At 38.9% G+C, this 26,090-nt stretch overlaps 1 protein-coding gene across 2 annotated transcripts; it reads right to left on the minus strand.

Annotated features, from left to right (window-relative positions):
• Nucleotides 1-436: 436 nt before the first annotated feature.
• FGF5 (fibroblast growth factor 5) lies at nucleotides 437-23,502 on the minus strand. 2 transcript variants are annotated; one of them, XM_043572382.1, is made up of 3 exons: nucleotides 22,879-23,502; nucleotides 15,087-15,190; nucleotides 437-3,669 (listed from the first exon to the last, which is right to left on the minus strand). In XM_043572382.1, the coding sequence occupies exons 1-3, from the start codon at nucleotides 23,237-23,239 to the stop codon at nucleotides 3,322-3,324; spliced, it is 813 nt and encodes a 270-aa protein (XP_043428317.1). In that variant the 5' UTR covers nucleotides 23,240-23,502; the 3' UTR covers nucleotides 437-3,321. The 2 variants fall into 2 exon arrangements, with proteins under 2 accessions (XP_043428317.1, XP_043428318.1); XM_043572383.1 differs by lacking the exon at nucleotides 15,087-15,190.
• Between the last annotated feature and the right edge of the window lie 2,588 nt (nucleotides 23,503-26,090).

Below are 26,090 nucleotides of genomic sequence, written 5' to 3' on the forward strand. Positions count from 1 at the left end.
AAAAACTGGTTAGTACAATTGGACTACTAAAAGAAACATTAGATGAGTCATGTCTCAAAGCTTCTCTCAAAACCTTTTAAAAAGATTATTGGCTTAAAAATAGATTTCACATGATCAAAATTTAGATATAGCAATGAAAGAAATCTTAAAGGAGGTATAGAATCTCTTCAACAAGTGATTTTCATTTGCTTCTCATTGTAGCAATGCCAGCACAGTGTCAGAATTCAAGGTTTTGGTTAGTGCAATATTTTCAGTTTGTTATTGAAAATGTGGGAAGTCATAGTTGGTTCCTCCATCCTATGGAAGGGCAAACATGTCAAGGTAAGAAAATTATTCAATTTTCTAGTTCGAGATCAATTTTATAAAAAATTTACCTGGCAGATGGTTGTTTTATTTTCAGTCATAAGAAATAAAAGCATCTAAAGCAATATAATTATTATATTCAGAAATAACTTTTGTTGGTATCCTTTATTATCATCACATAATTTTGAACCTCTGGCTACTATAACTCAGCAAATGAACTAAGATAATTTATATACATCCACCCTCTCAAATTAGTTTCGTCAGAAACAAGTGATGGTATTATTTGTGAAATAAAACCACAGTATTATTACATCTTATTGGAACCCTCTATTTACTTCTATAGATGTTCTAAATAAAGAATATCTTAAATTAAACATAATATAATTAATAAAACTGAATTCTCAATAGGAAGGCATTTACTGTCTCCTAGGCAAATTAGGTTCCTAAATTTTAATGTCAAATTCATTGACGTTTTTAGGTAAATGTAACCATGATTAAACAACCGTATTTGATGTTAGACGGGCCAAGTTACTTAAAAATTATCGAAAACGACGTAAGCAAGGACCCCCTTCAAATGTTCTAGGTATTAGTAAGGAGTTACATTTATACGTGTTTTCTGTACATGAGTTCATTCAATTAATTAATTTAGGTAACTTTAAGCTTCAGTGAGCATTAATTAAATGTAATTGTGTATGGCCAGTAAACTGAAGATAAGTGTAATTTAATTTTTTTTTTAATTTTAGCTTGGCTTTAAATTTTGAAATTAATGAGTCCTGACTTGCATGATATATATTTAGTAACTATCCTACTTTAACTTTCATGTACTAATCAAATCAAACTAGAGTACAAGATAAGCTATTATTTTGCAGTTTAACCTAAACTACCAGCAGCATCAGCCTAATGTAATATATGCATTAATTTAGTTTGTTGTTAATCATCATTAATATCATCTTTTCCTTGCCCATTTAGGAACACGTCTACTGTTCTGTTTTACAATTTTAATTTTTCATGTGTACTAAGAATTTGATACACGGTGTACAATTCTCAACAATATATGAGAGTAAACTAGAGGGTTGTTTTCAGCTTTGTACTGTGTATATAAGGTGATATGCCAGCTGGATGAGAGTTGGACATATTTTGCTTCCAAAACCCTGTTTCATTTAACCCAAGAGAATTTTAATTTATAAATTAAATAAAAATTTTGTAGTATCTCATTTGATATGTTTTAAATCATGTATTAAATGCAAACAATGTCTAATCAGACTATTGGCTTTATAATAAAACACAATACTAGAGTAGAGGCATGATGATTTCATTGATGGGTGATTTCATATATATCATATGTGTATAGTTTATTTCTATTTAAATAAGGCAATCTGCTTAAGTAGTAGTAAGTTCAATTGTGATAAATTGCTACTTTGCATTTGTGTGCCAAAATAAACAAAACTTTAGAAAAGTTTGTTAGTATCCTTTAAAAGAAAAGAAGCATGCTTAAACATACAACAGAAACTTTCTGTGAATTCTTCTGCTCTTCCTGTGAAAGACATACTTCTGAGAATTAGCTGTACCTTTTTTTACAGGCACATTCTGATATAAACACTTATGTTTTATAGAACTCCATAGAAATGATTATCCAGGAAAGTAAATAAATTACATAAATTCTCTTAAGTCAAATTTTCTGTGATTTATGCCCAACATTCAGTATGCAGGTTGAGAATTAAAGTGCTATTTTCAATCATCAAATTCCCAAATTAAATTTCCTCTATTGCACGGCCACCTTTTTTAAAATATACATCAGAGAGTATCTATTCTAAAGGGCAATCTATTCATTGGGATGGTTACCTTTAGGACAGCAAACTCAAAGGGTGTTTGGCTGAGTAATAAGAATATTTTTGACAACAGAACTTGACGTGCATAACTGTTACACGATTCATCTTCTTCAATTTTCCATGTTTTTCTGCTAAGTGGGTTGCTCCCCGTGGATCTATACAGTGGGGATAGCAGAGGGTCATAGAAGAGGTATTTTTAAGCACTCTGGTTTCATAGTGTGTGCTTGATGGACAGAATAAAATGTATTCCTCCAGCTGTTCAAGAATGAGGGCAGGGGAGTAGATAAAAGGAGAAATGAAGGCAAGACAGAATCATATCCCAGTAAATGCTGCAGACTTAGTGTAGTTGTGCCTCAAATCCTTTTCCTTACCTCCAGTGTATAATACCATCAAAAAAATCCTTAATTTCCTCCTTACTCCTAAGCCATTATAGCCCAGCCACCAAAGGGGTAGGATTCCACATACTGTCATGAATTTACACGCAAACACACACACACACACACACACACAAATCTAAGCTGAGCTTTTGGTGGTGTTGAAGAGAATTTAAGCATTTTAAGATGATGGACTAAACTTACATTATCTGAGGTATGGTAAAAAATAAAAATAAAAAATGAAAGTGCGATGAATAAGAAAAATGAAAAAATCCACATGTTACAAATGGGCTATAAACACATTTATATTCATAAACTGCATTCAAATGGTTATGTCATATTAATTAAAATAAAAGTAAGAAAATAGGCTCAATGCAGAGGTACTTTTTTAAAAAAAACAACAAAAAACAAAAAACAAAAGTTAATAAAATATTTTATCTGCATCAAAATATTCTTTGGAAACCAAAAATAAAAATGTATCATGTATGTTCTTTCAGGCTGATCTGTAAAAGTCAGAAAAATACATAGTCCGCGCTGTTTAACTTTCTCAAAATACAGAGTATGCACGAAGCATAAAGCAAAAGCCTTTATGTCGTCCTGACTGAAGCAGTGTGCTCCCTATGTTGGACAAAGAATTCCAGTTCAGTTCCTATCAGAAAACAGTTTTGTTTCAGTCGCGCTGAAACAAGTGACTGGACTTCACTACGGTGGAGTGTAGCTGCAGGTGTGTCCGAACGTTTTTCTTCAGAGCCATAAAGACACCCGTGGAAACTCCTGAGGCGAAGGCATGGTTTCTCACAAGGCCAAGAAGAATATTATCCAAAGCGAAATTTGAGTCTGTACTTCACGGTGTTGGGACTTTTCCGAGGTGCAGAAAGGGGAACCTTTGGCTTGACAGGACTGGGTGGCTTTTTCTTCTCAGGAACAGTGACGGTGAAAGAAAGTTCTGGCTGCTCCAGCTGCTTGAATCTTGGCAGAAAGTGGGTAGAGATGTGCTGGGGTTTAACCCGCGGGCTGCAGCCTCGCTTAGCTTTCCCTCTCTTGTTGAGGGCCACATACCATTCCCGGCCTGCTGGCTCAGTTCTGTGTATTGCTGAGGCATAGGTATTATAGCTGTTTTCTTGGAATCGCTCCCTGAACTTGCAGTCATCGGTAAATTTGGCCTGGTGGGGGGAAAGAAGAAAAACTTGTAAATAGTAATAATATTTTCAGCATGTAATAAAATGAGGTCTTATACTGTAAAGGAAAACCAAAATGTCCACTGACGGAAAGCTTCCTCCTCCATTCTCTCTTGTAAAGACATATTGGCCTCTTTTTTTTTTTTAAGTTTTTTTTTTTTTTATTTAGTTTGAGAGAGACAGAGAGAATGTGAGTGGAGGAGGGGCAGAGAGAGAGGGAGAATCTCAAGCAGGCTCAGCACTGTCAGCGCAGAGCCCAACGTGGGGCTTGAACTCAGGAAACTGTGAGATCATGACCTGAGCTGAAATCAAGACTCAGACAAATGCTTAACTGACTGAGCCACCCAGGTGCCCGAAGACATATTGGCTTCTTTTAAAAAGTTGCTTTAAATTACTATTTTCATTTCTATCTTCCTACTTTATTCATCTTTGTAATGCTGATTTCTGTTTACTGTGTACTTAGTGAAATAACATCAATGTATCTAAAAATGATAACAGGAACCCTTAATATGTTGAAATTCTGTTACGGTTTTTAAATTACTTTGAGATTTGCAGTAAAAAAATAACTTCTAATATTTTAATATTTTTCCCCTCTTAAGCCATCAAGAAAATAAATAGAACTGAATTACTAAGGAACAATTGCCTGATAAAACATGAATGCATGTTTCGAGAAATGGGGTCATATTATTCCTTTGAAATAAGAATACATTTTTCAATGTTATCAGTGTGATTCATGGTGCTGAGAGAGGGGTAGCATATGGCCCTATTAATATTGCATGTGTTAGAGTTCTTTAGGAAAAAATATATCTTCACACAGTGATACAGGAGAGAATATTTGATGCCAAGAAGAAAAAATTACTTTGGAGTCACTAGCAATACTTCATCCAGATCTCTCTCTCTCTCTCTCTCTCTCTCTCTCTTTCTCTCTCTTCCCCTCCCCAGACACAGACATAGACACACACACACACACACACACACACACACACACACATAATGTCTGCCCTTGAAATGTTCCCAGAATAGTGGCAAAAGCAGACAAGTAGACATCCGTCATGGCACAGCTTGATACAGGGAATGAGGACAGCGATATGCAGAGGGAACAATGACAGCATAGCGGAAGGGAATCTAAGAGGATGGAGGCGGCTGGCAGAGGGCAAGGAAGTTTTCCTAGAAAAGGTGACATCTGAGCTGAGTCTTCAAGTACAAGATATTAGCAAGGTGACATGAGAAATGATTCTCAGGGAGCAGGAACAGTGTGTTCACAGGTCAACATGACACTTACTATAGGTAGTAAGTAATTCAGTATGACTTCCAGGTAGGATTCATGGTAGAAGGAACAAGAGATAAGGCTGACAAAGTAGGCCAGTAAAAGCTCGGAAAATGCTTAGTTTGCCCTGGTTGTAATGCTGATGACTTCTGCTTATTGTGTACATAGTGAAATAATATCAATGTATATTTAAAAAATAGGAACTCTTAATATATTTCAATTCTGTTACTGTCTTTAAATTACTTTGAAATTTCTAGTTAAAAAGTTAAGTTTTAACAGAAGATTCTGTTAAGGAATTAAAAGAAGATGGTCTGGGGGTGTAGAGCATAAGCGTGCAGACAGATCTGTGATCAGAAACCAATTCTGCCAATCAATGTCTTAGTGTCAGGCTCCTTATCCACAGGTCTTATCCACAGGGTTATTGTGAATACCAAAATATTTTTCTAGGAAAAATATTGGTAGCTTTCATCAAACCCAAAAGAGGCCATAACTCTCAAAGGATAAGAATTCCTATCCTAGATCATTGGGTTTCACAATTTCAGGGAGCACCATTGTATAGAATTCCTCGGCTTGCAAATACCAAATACACTGATGTCTATATAGAAAAACACTAAATATATATATGATACACTTTCCATATCAGACCAAGAGATACTATACTAGAATTAAAAGTTATTTTTTCTTACTTTTTCTAATAATGCCAAGCTTTCCTCTGCAATGCAGATCACAACGCTATTATCTGAAAGTCAGAACTGCGGAAGGGAATCTACCTAGATCTACTGTTGACGGTCATATGAATATTTTGACTTGTGCAAAGTAGAGACAATATTGGAAGACAACCGATTTCAGAGCACTTCCAACAGAGCATTTATGTTACATACGACGGTTAACCCAAGTTCCTTACATTCAAGTAGAGTTCAATCAATAAAGCTCTTTATTTGAGAACTATGAAGCTATATATCTAGAATCTCCACAAGTCTACTGGTGATTCCCTGGATTTGATCTCTAGCTTCTGGAAACAGATGTTTTAAAGAACTATCGCTTATGGTATTCCTGTCATCTTGTCATACCCTACCAGCCTATGTCTAGGCCAAGGGAGCTATGCTGACATCACTGTCTTATTTTTCTTTTCATTAAAAAGACTTTCTTACAAGTCAAATGTAGATTTTCTTATAGTTACTTAGCTCTTAAAAGGACTTAAATGCTTTCCCATTTCATTAGATAATCCCAAAGTTTTATTTAAAATAAATGCCATAGCCATTTGTAATGTTTTCTGCTACATAAAAGGATAAGCATTTTAGGAAGGTATAGGGGGGTTAATCAAACAGAGTAGCAGGTATATTTACCCTGCCTCATTTTTTTTTCTTCAAATGTATTTGAAAAACATTTTTAAAGACATATAATACATTATACCCAAACCTGACTTCTAGTCCTATTTTGCAAAAGTCTATTTTCTGAAATAGAAATAGCAGTGACCACTTTATCCAATTTTGACAGGTTTTTTAAAGTGGACTGCATTATTTAACATTTTCTTTACTGGCACACACACACACACACACACACACACACACACACCACGGTGAATTAAACCTGTAGCAATTCCATCTTAGAATCTTCAGATGAGTGAAAGCTCACCGACTCCACCTGCTAAAATTATTTCATCTAAAACCATTCTCTTTTCCTCCTTAAGATTCACGTCCATAAGTTCTTTCTTAACACAAAGGAAGGCTATTTGGGCTCTAGATTTTCAAGAGCTACTTAACTGTCACCCAGGGCAGAGATGTTCAGAACCTAAGGACCCACACACCACGTGTAGCCCCACAGCCTTTCCAAAATCCCTCATTAGAATAGGAGTAAAGGCGGTCAGACTGTTTTGGATTTCTTAATTGACTTCTAAATTAATGTTTTGTCTGAAAAATTCTTCCAGCTGTGATGGAACAGCACCATTTGAAACAAAGATTTCAGCAAATTTTTTTCACCAAGAGATCTGGTTTCTTCTTGAGGGGATTGACTGTTCCTGCCACTATTCCTGGCCTTGTTCATTCAGACAAGACGGTGACCCTAAACAATGAATTTCAGCTTCTAATATCATGCATGAACCAGTTTTATAGCAAAGAGTCACTAAGCAATATAGTTCTTAGCTACAGGTGTTTGAACATATAGATGTTTACCATTACACAGTTTTGTATAATAAATCTTCCAGGCTACTTTTAACTTTTTAAATCCCCTTTGAATTATCAGAAGTCCTTTGGCAAAATATATACTTTAAAAAACTTTATTAATGTTTGTTTATTTTTGAGAGAGAGAGAGAGGGGGAGAGAGAGAGAGAGAGAGTGTGTGCATGGGGGAAGGGCAAAGAGAGAGAGGGAGACACAGAATCCGAAGAAGACTCCAGGTGCTGAGCTGTCAGCACAGAGTCAGATGAGGGGCTTGAACCCACAAGCTGTGATATCATGACCTGAACAGAAGTCGGTCGCTTAACCGACTGAGCCACCCATGTGCCCCTGGCAAACTATATACTTTTAAAACAATAGAACTACATTGTTTCCCTAGAAAGAGTGACATTGACATAAAGACTTTTTCTATAGTTGAGGTGGGAGATAGAGAGGTGAATGAAATTTCAAAGAAGCTATCGAAAGCAGGATCCCCGTTGCCTCATCGTGCTAGCACCATCAGCCACAAGACCGAACATAAAGAACCAGTATCTTGGTTTCAAATTCATTTTTTTACCAGTCTATTCCACAGATCTTTTTGACTATGTATCACAGGTCAGCCACTGTGCTAGTTGCCACTTTTATGATGAGAAACAATACAGACATGGTCCTGTCCATGTTCCTTGTTGAGCTACATTATATGTTTTTCTCCTTAGTTTTTTTTGATGTGTATTTATTTGAGAGAGAACATGCACACATGCAAACACACATGTGCGAGTGTGAGCAGGGGAGGGGGAGAGAGAGGGAGAGAGAGAGAATCCCAAGCAGGCTCTGTGCTGACAGCCGGAGGTGGGGCTTGACCCCATGACCCTGAGATCATGACCTGAGCCGAAATCAAGAGTCTGATGCTTACCCAACACTCAGTCACCCCTCTCCTTAATTTCTCCTTGATCTTGCAAGTGTAAAAACAAGTTACATTCAACAAATCAACACTGCAAAATTAAAATGAAATGTTCAAGCCGGCTAATTTTTATGTAGTTTAGTATAGTCCTAATGGACAAAACAAATAAACCTTAAACAAATTTAACCATTTTTGCTTGGATAGCCTAATAACTCAGAGGAAGGGAAAGAGTGCAGTTAAGGAAAAACATGGATTTTGGATTAGAAGGGTGCCGTGCCTTAATTCTACTCACCTCTTCACACGCTGAAACACACAATGGATGTTTAGAAGAAAGGTCAAATTCAGTTCAAGGAAGGTAAAATTTTGGTTAACCGGGATATTTTAAAAAAAGACTAATTCTGCGTTGTTGAAATCTGAGCGTCAAGTAAGCCAAACAAAAAATTCTTTCTGAAACAATATTTTTCAAAAAGCTTTCTGAAACCTCTCAACATAGTTTCGTTCCTTAGTACATATCGTGTTGTATGGTGAGTGAGGATCCTGTAGTGAATGAGTTGAGTCTATGCAAACAAGTACCAATTCTCACTACGGGCAACAACACAAGTAAATACGTAACAGATGAAAGAGGTATGGAGACAGGAGTGAATTTGCACCAACGTGAGTATAATCCTTGGAGTTTGTGGGGGTACTAATCAAGTTTACTTCTTTATTTCACTTCGTTTTCTTTGATTTGCCTCCCTCTTTTGAAAAACCTTATGAAGAAAATAATTAACCAAATACAAATAATTAAAATGTCATTGTGGGCTGCAATATTATTAAATAATTAAAATATTATTATAGACTGCGATAAAAACAATTATAAGCCAAATTGTACTGTAAGCAAAGTTTCCTGACTGCATGCATCCCTGCTTCTGGCTCCCTACCTCCTTTTAGTGCTTCTTGGTTCCCGTCCCTACGCCCACCTACGGGGCTGCCCGGCCAGGTGCCCTTAGCCGAGGCTGTTTTGTGTGGTTGTGCTTAAAGCTCCCTGAACGAAGGAACCCACCTTTGGTGGTGATTAAAGGCTGAAAGGCAGCCCCTGCTCCCATCGCTTCCAAGCGGAACAGCCCAGTGCCGGGCGACAAGCACCCAAAGGGCTGCCTTTTACTCTTTACTACATAGGCTTTGTATAGGTCAGTTGCCACCATACTATGCTATCTCCAGGGCATGGCCTATTTCCTGCTTGGCACTGGACATCTTTCCATTATATATCTCAGTTCTTCATCCCGAGTGACTGAGGGAATACACAAGTTGGATTTCACAATAAACCAGCCTGAAGTAATGTAATGAAGAATCACAACCACAGGATTTGTTCCCCTCCAAACTTTATGAACTGACTTAAAATTAGTTGGGGAGCCAGTTCAAAATGCAAATTCCCCAGGCCCTATCTCCAGAGGTTATGTCTTTAGTAAATCTAAGGTGAGACCCTGGAATTGCATCATTAACCAGCACCCCGTGTGATTTGATGCAGGTGAAGTAAGAGTTTTCCCTCTGATGCTTTTAACAGCTCAAAAAGAGGGGCTATTGAGGGCTACTGAATGCACCAGGGGTTTTGCATCTATTAGTTCACCTTCACAATAATCTCATGACTAGTAGGATGCTATTGTCTAATCCTCCAGTCAGAGAGATAAAGACAAAGATTCATCTAAAGCCCCATGTTTACCAAATGCCAGGGTCAGCACCTGTGACTTAAATTTCCCATCTTCTGATTCTTAGATTCCAGCTCCTTCACACTATAGAGACCCAAGGGCATCTCCTAGATTTCTGTATAGTCCTACTTGTCTTGAAGTTGCCGATACTGACAAAAATGCTGATAAAAAACAAAGCCATTCCCCCAACCATTGGAGAAATAGAACACCCTCTCTCGCTGTAGGCTGAAATGAAGCTGCAAGTTAATTCATGGCACCCAGATTTTTGCAACAAAATAGGCTCTCTAGCTCGATCAACATAGTGTGAAATTACGGGAAAACCGGCATTTACTGTAAAGGCAGCACCCTGACCCCAGTTTTGAGACTGAATAACTGGACACTCAGTTTTACTACATAAATTGAAAGCCTTTAGAGGGCAAGAGAAGTTTCTATTCAAATGCCTTTAAAGAGCTCATGGTCTTGACTGGGAGAGTGGAGTGCTTAATAGGTTATTTTTTTTATGATAATGATGGTAACTATTGCTCAAGCGTCCATTTCCCCTTTCAGTAAACATGCCCAGCTCTCGAGGCTGCTGACTCCTGCTCACACTGCCCCCAGCGCAGGAAGTCCAGTCCAGACTCCCATCCCGGGCAAGCCAGCTGGCACCCTCCGAAACCAGGAAAGGAAGACGTTCTAGTCCTTGCTTAGGGCTGATCAAGCACACATTCCATGCCTGTTTCGTAAACTCTGCAATTAGCTTTCCTTCCAAACATGATCCCCTAAAACCCTGAGAAACAAAAATAATACTACCACATGCTTCTCTCTGGACCTTTAAAATAAGCTAAAATGTTTCTTCCCCAATAGGTAATGTGCTATCATTCGTGATTTACGAAAAGGCAAAAAAAAAAAAAACAAAAAAAAAAACACATTACAACCATCTTTTCCAAGACTTACATTTTCTTTAGGAAAAGAACAAGATGCAACAGGGGTCTAAAAGTGTTATGAGATTATGATCATTAAGAAATCCTTGCCTCTTTAAGACCTTGAGCCTGGGAATTTTGCTTTCAAATTAGGTTTCTTGAAAAAAAGGAAACTCTGGAGATAAGGGGCTCTTGTAGGCACAAAAAGTGCCTAAAAGTGGACCTAAAGGAAAAAAAAAAAAAGAAGGTCAGTGATAAACAGGATTTGGGGCTGGTCTAAATATCTGAAGGGTCACAGCTGCCTGACCCCCAAATCAGAAAGTCGTCTTCTAAGAGAGGAGACAGGATCATCAAACAGCTGCCTGAGAGCAAATTAAGGAAGATCTTTTCTAAATTAAATGCTGAATACTTCCCAGGCACTATTCTAAGTATTTTATATGTATTATCTCATTTAAACTGCGCAACTATCACAATAGATCATGATTTTAGTCTTTGTCCTTTTACAATTCATAAAACCACAGAAGCGAAAGATTAAGTAAAATGACTAGTTTTAATTTAACTAGAATGACACAATCTAACTATGCTTGTAACCACCACACTTGAGGTCTCTCACTCCTACATCTGCACCCACCTCATATAAATCCAGAAAGGTGCTCTATGGGGATTTCCATAGAGATAACAAACCTGAGGAGAGAGCAGGAACAGAGTGAGGAGGGAACAGGAACAGACGAGCAGTCAGAGACAGAGACAGAAAGGGAAGGGTGCTCTTTTCCACAAGGTACCTCAGCCTGGAATGAGTTCAAAAGGACAGTGGAGGTCTCAGTGAAGGCTCTGACTCACCCTCATGGCTCTTTGGGAAGCGGTCACCTACTCCCACTCTCGAAGATTCCCAACACATCTTGAAGAAGGAGAAGACCGTACATCTTCACCCTTGTAAAGAATGCTGAAAAAACCTGCATGGTAGGAATCTGGCTGCACTGTGTATTTGAAGTATACTAGTAAAGATTTTAAGGAGAGCTGCATATAGATTGCGACATGTGTAGGTTGAATGAGTCAGGAAGCCATGCACACTGAATTAACAAACTTAGCACACGCAAAAAAAATCAGTACCAATATTGCCTAAGTGTACCCATTCTGGGCTCATACTTTGGTTTGCCATTTTTGCGTCTACTGATAATGAAGCATTTTATAAATGAAATTTTTCAGTGAGCAAAATATAGCTCTCGTCTGCTTTGAAAGTTCATTTCGAGAGGCGTTTCCTATGTGGCGCATCATCACATTGAACCACCAATGTGTGCAAAACTCTGTGATAGGTTCTGTGGCAGACACAGAAACTAAAGACACAGAAATAGATGGGAAAAAAAGAGTCCGAACAGAGCTTGCATAAGATGGGGAGGCGACGCACGAGCAAAATATTGTAAGGATGTGCCACAATATTTATTCTTTGACATGTAGTATAAAAATATTACTAAACTGTGCGATTGTTAATTCCTATAAAATAATAGGTGAAAACAATGTAATCGGTTCCAAACAAAATTTAGTATCTTCTCTCAACTAAATTTTACCTACAAAGCATTATAGCATTTGCAGAGAAACCAGATGTTAAAAGGATGGTTCTGGTTCAATCCCTTGTTAACTGTGTTAACTTAACGAAATTATTTAACATCTCTAAGACTCTTTCCTCACCTAATCATGTAATGAGATAATGTAAGTGAAAGAACTTTTAAAGAACTATGCAAATGCGTTGCCTGTGCCCAGCAACTAATTTTTAATATTCTAATTGTTACTATAAAAACTAAGCTGAGAATCTACAATTATCCATGAATATTTCTTAATACGGTATGGAAATTACTTCCCCCAGAATTATATGAATGCTTCATATTTTTGGTTCATATTTATTTTATATATAAAACCTTAAAAGTACTCTATTAACTTAAAATTTTTTCCAGTTTTATTGAGGTATAATTGACATGTAACATTGTGTAAGTTTAAGATGTACAATATGATGTAAATATACACATATATATAGAAAAATGATTATAAAGGTAGGCTTTAAATGCCTCTGCACAGTTACTAATTTAAAGCAACTCACAAATTATACATTTAATCCTAAAAATATAAAGGTTTTTTAGCGTTTTTAGTGACCATGCAATTTTGTGAAAATCAAGACTAAATCAAATGATTATATCTAAAGTTACGAGAATAATTTTTCAACGTGTTTAACTAGAAGAAAACAGGAAGAAACCATCTGGGCATAAAACTGATAATTGCTAGGATTAATACTATTCCCAAATTCAACTTCCTTAAAAATAAATCACGTTGTAATTTAATTAGGTTTCCATCTAGAGAAAAAGTGCTAATAAAAGCTCAGATAAGGGAAAGCGGGCTTGGACAATAGGTTTAAGAAGAATCCACATAATCATAGGGCTTAATTTTTTTATCTACAATTCAGCTCAAAGTCATTAGAACGACTTTAATATCAAAGAGCTTCAGTGAGTGACAAGAGCAAGACTTGCTTTGTACTGTTTAAAAGTCATTATTCCATGAAATAACTTTAGCCTGCCAAGATGAGAAAGAATAACAGATGCTGTTTTTGCATTATCTGCATTATTTCAGCCAGCCAGCCTTAGACATTTGGGTCAAATTTCTGGAAATTTGTTTCTTGCATTTGACAGAGGAATCATGTATCCTCACCTCTCAGTGTGACCTTTCTAATTGGCATCCATTTGTAATGCTTCGAGTTCTGTGGCAATTACCCTGAAGCTGGCCCAAGTTTGGTCTATTTTTTGCATGTACTAGGGCATAAGTCAGAACAATTAAAAAATTAAGGTGTTTACCCAAAACAAAGCAATAAGAGAAAGTTTCTTTACATGCACCACACTTCATTATGATGCTTAGATTCCAAAAGTGTTTCAATTTTTTACAATCTTAAAGTAGACTGGGGGAAAGGATTGTGTTCAGATGCGTTTGGTCATTGTTTTCTATTCTGCCTGCGGATTTTTTAAAATCAATTTTTTTTTTTTATAAAATGGCATGTCCTACTTTTCCACAGTGATGCAGAAGTTTGACTCTTAAGATAAATAATCAAAGAGTGATTACTTGATGAAAACTATAGTAGAGCTTGCTAGAATACAATAACCACCTCAGAAAATGAAGTAGGTAAACCTTTTTATAATTCTTGCAATGGGTGATTAAAGAGATTAGCAAAGGTTTTCCATTTATCTCAACCAACTGAGTTTTAGAATCTATTATATTTAGTTTACCATATAACAGATAGTATTTCTTGAGCACTTACTGTGTACCAAATACTGTTTTAAAAGCTTTAAATGTATTATCTCACTTAATCCACAAATAACTACACAAATAGCTTGAATTCCGCTACCCCCTCCAAGAGGTATTAAAAAATCACCTTGAGATGCTAGAAAAAAGAAAACTGAAATTCTTACAAATTGAACCAAGTGAAATTCTCACTGAATTTTTTAAAGTTCTATAGGTAAAAAATCATAGATAGTAAGTTTCAATTGATTACACTCCTAGCTGAAAGTTCCTACATACTTCAAACACTAGAAAGTGATATTTCTCCAACTCATTCAGTAGGAATTAAAGAAAATAAGAAGTGGAGGACTAACGCTAAATGATAACTACTTTGTACAAATGACCTAATATGACAAAGCTACAGAAAGAGCCTAAGTCACCTTTAAGTGCTGTGCATATGGACCTAATACAAGTAAACCAAACCTGTGAGTAGAAAAACTAAGTTAAACATATTTGTTATCTTTAAAAAGTTTTGATGCTTCCCAAGTAATCAGCATTTTTGGAAAAAAAAAACATAGAAATCTTTAATTTGTAAATCAGTTACAACACATATATGTGGCTTGTAGAAATTTTTGAGTACAAAATTAGTCTTCATAATTTTGAGAAGTATTCTATTTAATGCAACAAAAATACAAAATGAGAGTTCCTCAAATGAATAAATTAAATTTCTCCAAGAAACAAAAATCTTCTCCTTATTGGTTTCTCTCCATAATTACTGATGTGAAAATAGGTTATATTACTTTGGCCTAATTTTTGACATCATGAATAGCTTGTAAAATTGAATAAGAACCTAATCTACTAAAAATGCACACACAGCCACCATAAACATGTACATTTTAAATGTTCTATATTATTTCCATGATATTTCTCCTCAGTTGGGCCAATTTCAATAAATGAAAAATGGCAATCAATTTGAGAGTGCTATTTGCAAATACATTCATCCTTAAAAATTTTTGTGGACTGTGTATTATCTTTTCAAGTAAATAAAATATAAAAATGGTTACTTGCAACAACATGTACAATCACCTTGGTTAAATGTACGTATAATTAAAACACACACACACACACATTAAGTCCTCTGAGCAAATTGTCCCTCTACCAACGTAGAAAATCACTTCATTCCATTCTACAAATGTGAAATCTCCGTAACACCTTGAACAAACATAAAGTGGTTCTACTTACACTTGCATGGAGTTTTCCTTTTTTTGACATCGCTAAAAATTTGTTGCTGAAAACTCCTCGTATTCCTACAATCCCCTGAGACACAGCAAATATTTCCAAAATACCTAGGATGACAGAAATCCCAAAATAAAACACAGACTCCTCTATATACCATTGTGAAGAATTAAATTTCTACACAGATTCTTTTCATTCTTTATAGTTTTGATTAAAAAAAACCCCAGTATTTAACATCCTTATTTTCCATAACATTCATTATGTTAAAAAAGAAAAGCCTAGCAGTCAAGTGTTCATTTAAAATAACAAATTTTAATATTCAAAAATTTAGTCCTGGTTCATTAATAATTCTTTTTTCCCTTACAAATAATAAGTCATTTTTAGTAAACAATGTTTAACAATAGAAATAATCTTCTCAAGTTGTAAAGGAATCGGAAATTTCTTTAAATGTTTTTCAAAAGAATTCCCATCCATTGTTTTCTATCAAAGATAATATAATGCTTTTAATATTGCAGCTCATAAAGTTTGGACCCAATACTAATAGAAACTTGAAAGCCAGAGACAAATAATACTTACTTACATGAACTAAATCTCTCTTCTCAAATTGTAATAACTATACAAGTACAAATCAATATATACCATATTCAATCATTCAGTGAGTAGTTCATTTAAAGACTACACATAAAAAGTTGTTGAAAGCATTATAAATAATTTGGGATTATTGGCTCAATGAGTGTTTAATGCATTATGGTTTGAGACATCTTGTATTTTAAATGGCTTTTCTGGCAAAAAAATTAATAAGGTATTTTATTACATTATTGTTTATATTTAGTATTTCATAGTTAGCATTATCAAGTCAACATCCCTCTGTCTCCTATAATAATTTGAAAGTCCAGGGGCGCCTGGGTGGCTCAGTCGGTTGAGCGTCCGACTCCGGCTCAGGTCATGATCTCGCGGTCCATGAGTTCGAGCCCTGCGTCAGGCTCTGTGCCAACAGCTTGGAGCTGGAGCCTGTTTTGGATTCTGTGTCTCCCTCTCGCTCTGACCCTCCCCCATTCATGCTCTGTCTCTCTCTGTCTCAAAAAAAATAAATAAACGTTAAAAAAAATTTTTTTTTAAAAAGAAAGTTCACATCCACTGTGTCAAGAGAATCACATACCACAGTTTATAGAGTATTTTAGAAGATGAAATTTGTAGTCTGTATATAACTGGAATTCCTGCCTGTTTGTCATAAACTCATACATAATGTTATATGAACATGAGAAAATGGTAGTGCTTTTTGTTAATTGCCTACATCAAATTGCAAAAAATTGGGGGGGGGGACAAAATAATATAGTTCACTATCGCTAAAAACAGACCTGTCCTAGGAAGAAAAGAAGGAAAGAAAAAAGGATGGAAAGGAGAAGGGAAGAAAATCTCAATCTTTCAATCTATTATGTTCTGAACATATATACTAATTAGGATATCTTAACAGTATTCTGCTGAACAGATAAATTCACCAGATTTTCTTAAAATAGCAACCTCCCCTGCAGTATTGGAAGTACATATAAAATTATTTCATTTATTAAAAAGGTAGTATTGAGAATAACCATATATATAAGATATATAAATACTTATATATGAATATATTCATTGGGTACTTTTTTGCACAATGTGAGCTTATACTTATAAATATAGCAAATACTGCTGCTTATTTATTTATTCAACTTGACTTCTTACAAGCACTTGATTAGAAAGTTCATGGGGGAAAAGGGTAGCAGAAGAACTATTGTTTCTGTTAGAAGAGTATTTAGTCCAGAGTAAATAAACCACATCTCAAGAAAACTGCCACTACCACTTTTATTAGTAGATGTTTCTTAAAAACAAAACAAAACAAAAACTATTAGGAAGGAACTAGGTTTGCTTTTAGGAAGAAATTCCGAAAGAAACTGTCATCTCATAAATTATTTTCTTCAAATGTTTTCAAAATGCTCTTTTCAATAGATGTTGCCATATAAGTTATCTGTGATGCGCACCCAAAGATTTTGAAGCATTGCCATTTTATCAAATAGTGACAAAGCACACATAATGCTTTGTAAAGTTAGATACAATGTACAATGCAATATACTGTAATAATATAATTAATAAAGCATAAATAGAACATGATACAAAGTTATATATATATATATATACAATTACAGAATGATATTAAAAACAGCATTGATGATTTTAGATATTTGGAAGATGGGGGTTATGATTGTGAATGCTGTGTAAACATGTGTTAAAAAGCAAGAAATGGAAACCTGATAAGTTGTCTAAGTGTGGAACAATAGAAACAAAAGAGACAATATGGGATTGGTGGAAAAGGAGAGTTGGTTGTATGTTTTCCCCCAATTTACTCATGGTTCTACATTGTTAGAGCGTTTTTATTCCATTCTACAGAAAAGCATTTGAGTTTGTAAATGCAAACCTGCGTGTTAGTGAAAAAATACACCATAGCATAAAAGATAAAATTCTTATTGGATACATATGTTTATAGGTTAATATTTGAAAGATCAAGACAAAGGCTCTAGAAATACTTGTTTAATGGGAGCATTAATGCTTTGTCTATGTGAGCTACAACTTCTGACCATAACATATTCTATTTTTAGAAAAACCTATTTTGAGTCATTTAACTTGTTTCCTAACACACTGTACATTCTGTGTGTATATGTTGTGTAAACTTTCCATTGTGGTAAATTAGATGGGAGAGATAAGATAATATATGTAAAATGTTCTGATTTTATTATATACTGCATGGTTTCTTTTCTTGCAAGTTCTACTATAAAAATGATATTTGAGAATGAATGGATTTTATAATTTTTTTAAAGTTCTATTTAATTGAAAGCTTAAAAATATACCTTCACATATATTATTCTATTTAAAATTATAAAGAATGCAGGAAAGATAAAAGATGAGATCAGATAAAATAACACATAAGGCAGCTTTGGGATGATCTTCTAAATCTTAACATAATTATGATGTAATATTGGGAATGCTATTAAGATCATAATTTCCAAAGTAATTTCAACAGTAATTTCACAATGTCTTTTTTACTAGAATGTTGGAGCAGATTCTACAAGCCCTACAATTCAGCTTCCTGACCCCACCTCCAAGAGATCACACAATTATTGATTTTACTATGCCAAATCTCAGTAACTCACTAAAGAGTCCTAAATATTCTAAACCCATATGCATTAAATCACACATATAGAAATCCCAGAAAACATTTCTCTAAAACTAAATTTTTCTCAATTTCAGTAATTTCCCGACTTTTACTAGGATTCAATAACAATAAATTTTATCGGAATTTACAATTCACATTACGGATACCAGGATGGTATCCCTAAAGCAAAATTCTGGAAGGCTAAGTGTATCTCACAGACCATAGATAGCCAATACATGTTTGCCAAATTGCATTATTTTCTTTGACCTTGTCACTACCTCTCTTTCCTTTCTCAGGACACCTGCACATACATACAGACACAAATGAGCATTCGTACGGACACAGGTTTTACTTTCCTGCAATTCTGGTCCTCTCCTACTTAGGAAGTGGGGCAAGGAGAGAGGATCAGTATAATTATTTCACATTAAGGTGCTAGAGACAATGTGTTATCTTTCCTAGGGAGTTCACATGTAAGAGGATCAAAAGAAAAAAGCAGTGCTGAACAGAAGGAACCATTTTTCTCTTGGTGTAATTTGGGGGTTGACATCTAGATTGAAGGAGACAAGAATTTATGCACACAGTGTTTAATCCACTTACTTGCAAGCATGGGCATATATTACCAAGTAAGTTTATTTCAAGAAGAAAATATATGTCTACATTTTTACCTTAGTCCCCTCCAGAGTTTTTAATACAACAGGACTCTATTAATGGTGGTTGATAAAATTACGCAGATTTCTCACTTTTCCCATTTCTTAGTAAATAACATACTAGAATGACATAGATAGAAGCCCATTTGAAAATCCTCAAAGAAAAATCATTTAAAATGGAAGTTTCTCTACTTGTGTTCACATAGACACAGATGTCTGGGTGGGTATCATTATCAAATCTGAGTCTTAAAATGCCCAGTGTAGCAGACCTTGATGATTAAATCAGCAATAGAAAATTTCCATTTGAGTTTTTCTATTCAGTAGATACAGATTCTGGGGGACTATAGAAAGGTTGATTCTATAGGACACTAAAATTGATAGTGAACTTCAATGTTTAAAAATTAGTAAAATTGAGGATTCAGTTTAGTCAAAATATATGATTGTAATTTTCCTATTTTGTGTGAACTTTGGCTTTGTGCAGCCATAACCTTCAACTTTTGCTCCCTGAATTGAGAATTACTTGACTGCCTGTTCTTCAATGGCCCACCATAAGTCAACAGAAGCATTGAAACTAAACTTGAAAGCTCATGAATTAAAGCAAACCCTTTGTTTCTATTCAATAATTGGATTTTATCATCTGTCTTGTCTTGTCCATCTTTCTTCATCCTTCCCTAGTATTTCTTCATAATAAGAATGTTATGAGCTTGATTATTTTTTTCTGTGTCCAAAACTTGGGCTAACTACTGTATAAGAGAAGGTAAGGACATATTAAGTGGTATGCCTTAACCAAATAAACTGTGTTTCAAACTTTATGGCCTGAGTGTACTTCTGATGGTGAAACTAGAAAACATTCACAGTTTGCCGAAATTTTAACATCAAATGATAGTTGTAAAACATATGTATATGTACAGATATATGTATCTGTCCTGACAAACATTACAGAAAATTACTGAGTTTAAAAGAATCATTTAGACTGCAGTTTGGTGGCAAAGTTTTGACTCTTTCTGAAGTAGCATGCTGTGACCAAAAAAAGAAAGAAAGAAAAAAAAACCTGTAAGTTCTCTATCATTGCCAACTCACAGACAGTAAAATGAGATGATGAGGTACCTCTATGGTCCTTTTTGGTCCAGCTCTCAGTGTCTCTTGTGAGACTTACACAATTGTTTCCTTGTGTACTCTAACCAACAGTCCATGACCAATGCTTTAGTTTATGTATGTGTCAGGAAACTGTCAAGTGCTGCTTTCAAAGAAGTAGATGACCAGCCAACAATTAGCAGGCTTCTGATTCTCTTTCACAGATATTGAGGGCAGAGACTCATTTGAAATTTCCGAATTACGTGCTCCCCCACTACACATGACATATTTCATAAATTCCTCATCCACCAGTGGTAGAAAAATCATAGTTAGTAGTGTTGGACACTCCAGACATCACAAAGCAGAAAATCGCTGTGATTTAAACACTTAAGTTATGGTTTTCTCTGCGTGAAACAGCTATGGAAGGCAAAAACAAATTTTAAAAAATCCTCCAACTCCCAAAAGCAATCGAAATATCAAGCTTGATGAATTAAGTAGCCTATTATAGGTGCATGAATGAATGAATGAAGAATGAGTGAAGAATGATGGCAAACCATATGAAAGATACAGACTAAACCCTGAAAGCCTATTCTAACCTGGAATGAATTAGGAAAAGTATTAAATTAAGGAAGTTTTATTTAGGCACTGTTTTGTAAACATCCCTGTTCTTTTTAAGTATCTTTCAAAGTGGATTTTAAAATAAATTGTACCTTGGAAAGAAGAGATATTGGTCAATGCCTTCTTTAGCTGAATGTATTCTTTGCTGGTGGGTTCTCAATTTCCTTTCTCTACTTTTCTAGAACTTCCCCTCTGGCAAGGCCTAAGGTGCAGAATCTTTGTCTTTTCCAAGAGAAGAGAGAAATATCTTGGGAATGAATCTGGTTTTCAGAGATCCCTACTACACCAAAACCCACCAAGGACACATTCTTTTATTCCCCTGAGCCCCAACCTGCAGCGTGGTGCATGCTAACTTTGTGCCTTCCCTTGGGAACACAGAAGTTATCTACTGCTGGTGCTAATTTCCTGGGTAAACTACAAGAGCAGAACAGAAAAAGGTTTCCTGGAAAAGAGAGGTGGAAAGATTACTAGAAGCGGGGAATGAGCTCTGGTGTCTGATGGACTCAAGAGTTGGGTGTGGGGAAATGAGAGAGACAAAGGGAAATACTGAAATTAACATAACTCTCCCTGCCCCTGAAATCTTGGAAAATTCCCCTTCACCCTAACAGACCTTGCCCTTTATCTCCAAAGACGGTTGAGTTGTTTCATAAAAGTGAAATGAACCTTGAAACGTAGAAACAGCCTCCTCCACGGGGCGCGTGGGAGGCCCCGGGACTCGCTGGGGCACACTTGGAGGAGCCCCCTCTCTGGTTCAGGGGGCTACCACGTGTAACACCTACCACGTGTAACACCGCCAGCTGGAGCAGCATAGCTCAAAAGACGGGTGTGGGGCAGGGGCGGGCGCGAACCGGCAGGTCTTCCACATCCCGCCTCCTGTCCCCTCCGGAGGAGGCTTGCCAGCGGGGTACCCCATGGACGCGACACCTCCAGCCCTGCTTGGCAAGCGGCTCCCAGATTGCCTGCCCTGCTGGGGCTCCCGCGCTCCTCTGCAGCTCGGGTAGTCAGAAGCCCACCATTAATGGCCCGTAGGGCTGTGGGTTTGAAAGGAAGCAAGCTAAGTACACCTGGGAGCTACCAGGCGGCCACACGGAGCCAGGTGACCGTACGCAGCGCGATCTCCTGGCCCCGTTCCCGCTCTTCCTGATTATCTCGCAGGTCCCTGCTGTGTCTATCTGTTGGATTAACCCCTGCTGGATGAACGATCTGGCCCTACCGAGGAAAAGCCTCAAAGAGATCGCCCCGGTCTCGCACACACCCCCAAATCATCTCTCCCCTTGGCTACCTAGAGGCGGTGAGAGGAATCAGAGGCGGGGCAGCCAGCGAAGGTCTGGAAACACAGATGGCGTGGAAGGAAAGAGGCAATAGGAAGAGGGGGGAAAGACAGCTAAAGAGAAAACTCAGAAAGAGAATGTAAAACTTAGCTTAAAAAAAAAAAAAAAGCTTAACACGATGTACACCTGTACGGAACTGAACCTCCTCTGACCTTCTTCCAAAATAAAGAACTTTTCCTTAATCGTCCTTGGGGACCAAAGGCTGGCCGCTTCCTAACAAGGTGTTGTCATGGTCTCAACATACTTAAACGTTGCTAAACCCAACTCTGGAATTAATAATTCGAATGTCTATCACGTATCCCACTCTAAACGTGTCCAGTTTTCCAGATCGCTGTCTTCTTCCAACCAGGGGATGTCTGATCTCTCCTATATTCTATATGTATATAATGTACAAATATGCATATACAAGAGACATAGACGGATACATGGATGTATCATGTACCTTACTTTGGGGGTTATGGTGGCAGTTGGGGGAACCGGCATGTGAGATCTGATTCTTCTTTTGAAAAATAACTGTTCAGTTATAGGCAAGGAAAGGGGATGCACTTTGATGCCTCATGAAAAATGTTAGCCTAGTGAACAGAAGCAGAAGGTAAACAGAAACTAAAGGAGCAAAAGATTTTTGTTTTCTTCTCCAGGCACCGGCTGGAGGCTTCTCTTTGGGACCCGGGCAAACTGGAAACAAGGTACCTGTCTTGTGCGCCAGCCTCTGGTAGCCTACACCTCAGGAATCGCCATTCCTCATACCCACAAGAGGGGTGCGCGTGTGCGCGCCATGTAGATGCACCTTCACCCAACCCGCCCCGCGGTTCCGAGGGACAGCTGAGTCCCAGGAGCCAGGGCTCCGGAAGGTGCGCCTGTGGGCCAGGGAATAGCCTCTGTCCCTCCCGAATCCCCCCATCGCCCGCTTAGGACGCGCTTTGCCAGGAGGGCGAGCAACTTACTTAACATATTGGCTTCATGGGAGCCATTGACTTTGCCATCCGGGTAGATCTGCAGATGGAAACCGATGCCCACTCTGCAGTAGAGGCTGCCGGTCCGGCGCCCCGAGGGGCTCCACTGGAAACTGCTCTGCTCCAAGCCGCTTCCTTGGTTGCCCAGAGAAGCCGAGGGGGAGGAGGAGACGGAGGAAGAAGAGGAAGACGTCGTGCCCCTGCTGCTCCTACTGCTGCTGGCGCCCGCCGGGTTCCGACCGGTGGCTGCGGGTCCGGGTTGCCCTTTGGGGGCGAGGTGCTTCTCCCCGTGAGCCCAGGCGCTGAGGATTAGGTGGCTGAGGAAGAGGAGGAGGAGGAAGGACAAGCTCATTCTTCCAGCCGCGGGGGTTCTAAGTGCATCTTGTAGGGTTGGTTCTGGGCTCCGTAGCCCCCGCGCGGCTGCGTGCCTCTGGCGCTGCCCCCCTCGCCGCACCGGGTGGACATAGCCTCGGGGAATAGAGGGAGGGAGAGAGAGAGAGGCCACTCGAATGGATCTCGGCGCAGGAACTGGGATATTTATAACGCCAGTGATCTCACTGCTTGGTGCACGCCTGCGAAGCTTCCCCTCACCCGCCGCTTTGTGTACTCTCTGGCCGGTGCGGGGAGGGAGCTTCGCGGTCCCGGGGGCGGGGGGTGTGGAGGAGGGAGGAGATGGGAGCGAGTGAGTGGGAGGAGAAGCCGGGCGGAGAGGAGCTGTACCCCGACGCTGGGCACGCGCAGACCGGGGCCACGCACCCCAGCAGTTCTCACGCGCCGCACCGCCACCCTCCCACCGGAGCCAACGGCGCGGAATTCACCTCCGCGGGAGCATGGGAGTCTTCCAGGGGGCAGCAGCCGAAATGGGGGGGGGGGTGGTTTAAACGTGGAAGTGAGTTCCTGGACTCTCCCACCTCTGCTGCACGCCTGCGTCCCCGGAACGCACTCTCGCCTACCCAAGACCCGATTTCCAGGTTCCCTTCCAGTTGCCCCGCAGACCCAGCTAGCACAATCCTGGCCCCGGGAATCCCTCCGGAACAAAGTCCGGCTGTGAGAATCCTAGCACTTCGGAGTGCTTGTGGTGGGGAACCAAACCAAGATTCGCAGTCCAACTTGGGAAGCCTTTGGTGTGGCGCGGCTGGAGGAGAAGGCTGTTGTTGCCTCTAATGTATTTAACGGGCTTATTTGGTACTTAGAGAGCCGCCCTGAGCCATTAGGCCACAATTCGAGTTGCTTTTCTATTGGAAACTCTGGGTCACGTTAAACATTATGCCGAATTTGTTTTTCCGTATGGGAAGTTTTCGGTCTGTGTCTGAGAGGGTGAGCGCACATGCACACCCGCGCTCACAGCAGGGCAAGAGGGGCAGGTCTGGGCACCAGCACATGTGGCTGACTGTCCAGTTGTCCTCTCTCACCCCAGGATCCCCTTGGCAGGAAGGATTAGCTAAGGGCTCGCTGCGGCTTACTCAGAGCTGCAGTTGACTGAAGGATCGACCCCAATGAATGATTAATGATGCGCGCTCTGGGTTTCAGGAAACCTGAGAACCGAGAATTTCCGTGTATGCAATGCCCCTTCTGTCATTTATCTAAGAAATATACCTGACTTGCATTCTTGGGATATTTCTGTCCGAAAACATATTTGGAGCTTTAAACTACACTCTGATACATTATTCATTGGTCATTTTAATGAAAAGGCCGTGATTTTGACCTAGAAGGTCAATTCACATAAGCCAAGGTTGATGTGAAGATGCGGCCTTATCCATTATTGAACACCCATTTAAAGGTTCCTATCTCGATAATGAAAAGCTTATAAAATGCGTGTAGATTTTTCAGGATTGGAAATATTCCATGACTAGAATACTTAACATCAAGGCAGCTGTGATACAGGAAGTCACCTGTGCAGTACAGTGAAGCCACTGTGGGGGAAAAAGGTCATATCACAAATGGGTGTGCATAACTTGAACACATGCCACTGACACACTATGAAAGATGCTGTTCGGGGCTGAATGCCCTTTCTCTTTCCACTGTTCTAGTCTCAAGCTCTGTGCTTCCGGCTTTAACTAGTGTGGGCAGGCAGACATTGGGAACAGACGTGGAGTCCCTCAGAACGGTGTACTTTACTGAAGTAGTCTCTTTCCTGAGTGAATGATTATGGGATGCTAACCTGAGCACTGTGCCTTCTGCAAGGTGATGCCCTTGGTTCTGTGACAAGCTGTCAATTAAAGGCCCATAGTGGCGCTGGATGCCATCAGTAAGTTCCCTTTCCTGTCACACAGTCTATCCCATGCTTCAAGGGGCGAAGATTTTCCAAACAAATCCAGTTGCTTGTTTCTCCTCCTCCTCTTCCCTAGGAGTCTGCTGAAAGAGCTGGAGTATCTCCTGCCCCAGACTCACTGCTATAAGCCTCTTCCCCAGACCTGGGGAGCCAAAAACCACTCGGCTGAGCTTCTGGAGACTGAGATTTGGCCTCTTGTCTTTCTTTCTTTCTTTCTTTCTTTCTTTCTTTCTTTCTTTCTTTCTTTCTTTTTCTTTCTGCTTCTCAAGTTACACCCCTATGGAAACAACCGTTCTTGTATCCATCCCTCTCTTCAGCTGCAAGATTCCAGGAGAAGATCAAACTTTTGCCTAGGGATGACCCAGGAAAGCCAAGACACTTGCTTGAGCCTCAGTCCACCTAAACCTGGTGGCTGGCAAGTTTCACTTAGACTTCCTCTGGGGTCCGAGGGGAAGACTTTAGGAAGAGCCAAGTGTTTTACGACAGAAGTGACCGACTCTTGTGGGCAGGGATTGAATTTGGCAGCCAGACTCGGTTCTTTTCAACTCTCCTGGATACTGGGGCAGAAGTAGTTCTTTTTTTGGGGGGGGGGGAGGCGGAGAGGGGGGGAGTAGTGCGGGCTTAAAACCGAATCCTCGTGGCGTGCGCAAGAAAGCAGGGTGGAGGCCACTGAACTTTTAAAATCTATAAAACAGGATTAAACGTGTATTTGAGTCATTAAAACACACACACACACACACACACACACACACACACACCTACCTGCAGGAGCTGAACAGTGAAAGAAGACTGACAATGCACGTGATCGGGGCGCGAAACCGGCAAGCCGCCTCCTCCACAGCTTGGCAGAGGCAGGAACCATCACCCTGCGCTCCTGGGCTGCGCCGGCCCTGACCCGCGCCTTGCCTAACCCGCGCGCGGTTCGTCCCGC

Source organism: Prionailurus bengalensis, chromosome B1, assembly GCF_016509475.1.
Source record: "Prionailurus bengalensis isolate Pbe53 chromosome B1, Fcat_Pben_1.1_paternal_pri, whole genome shotgun sequence".
Lineage (NCBI taxonomy): Eukaryota > Metazoa > Chordata > Mammalia > Carnivora > Felidae > Prionailurus > Prionailurus bengalensis.

Coding starts and splice junctions, on each gene's coding strand:
- FGF5 (XM_043572382.1), bottom strand. CDS start 23,239: ATGAGCTTGTCCTTCCTCCTCCTCCTCTTCCTCAGCCACCTAATCCTC. Junction 15,191..22,878: donor CCATGAAGCCAATATGTTAA/GTAAGTTGCTCG, acceptor CTGTCATCCTAG/GTATTTTGGAAATATTTGCT. Junction 3,670..15,086: donor AAGGAAAACTCCATGCAAGT/GTAAGTAGAACC, acceptor TCCCCCCACCAG/GCCAAATTTACCGATGACTG.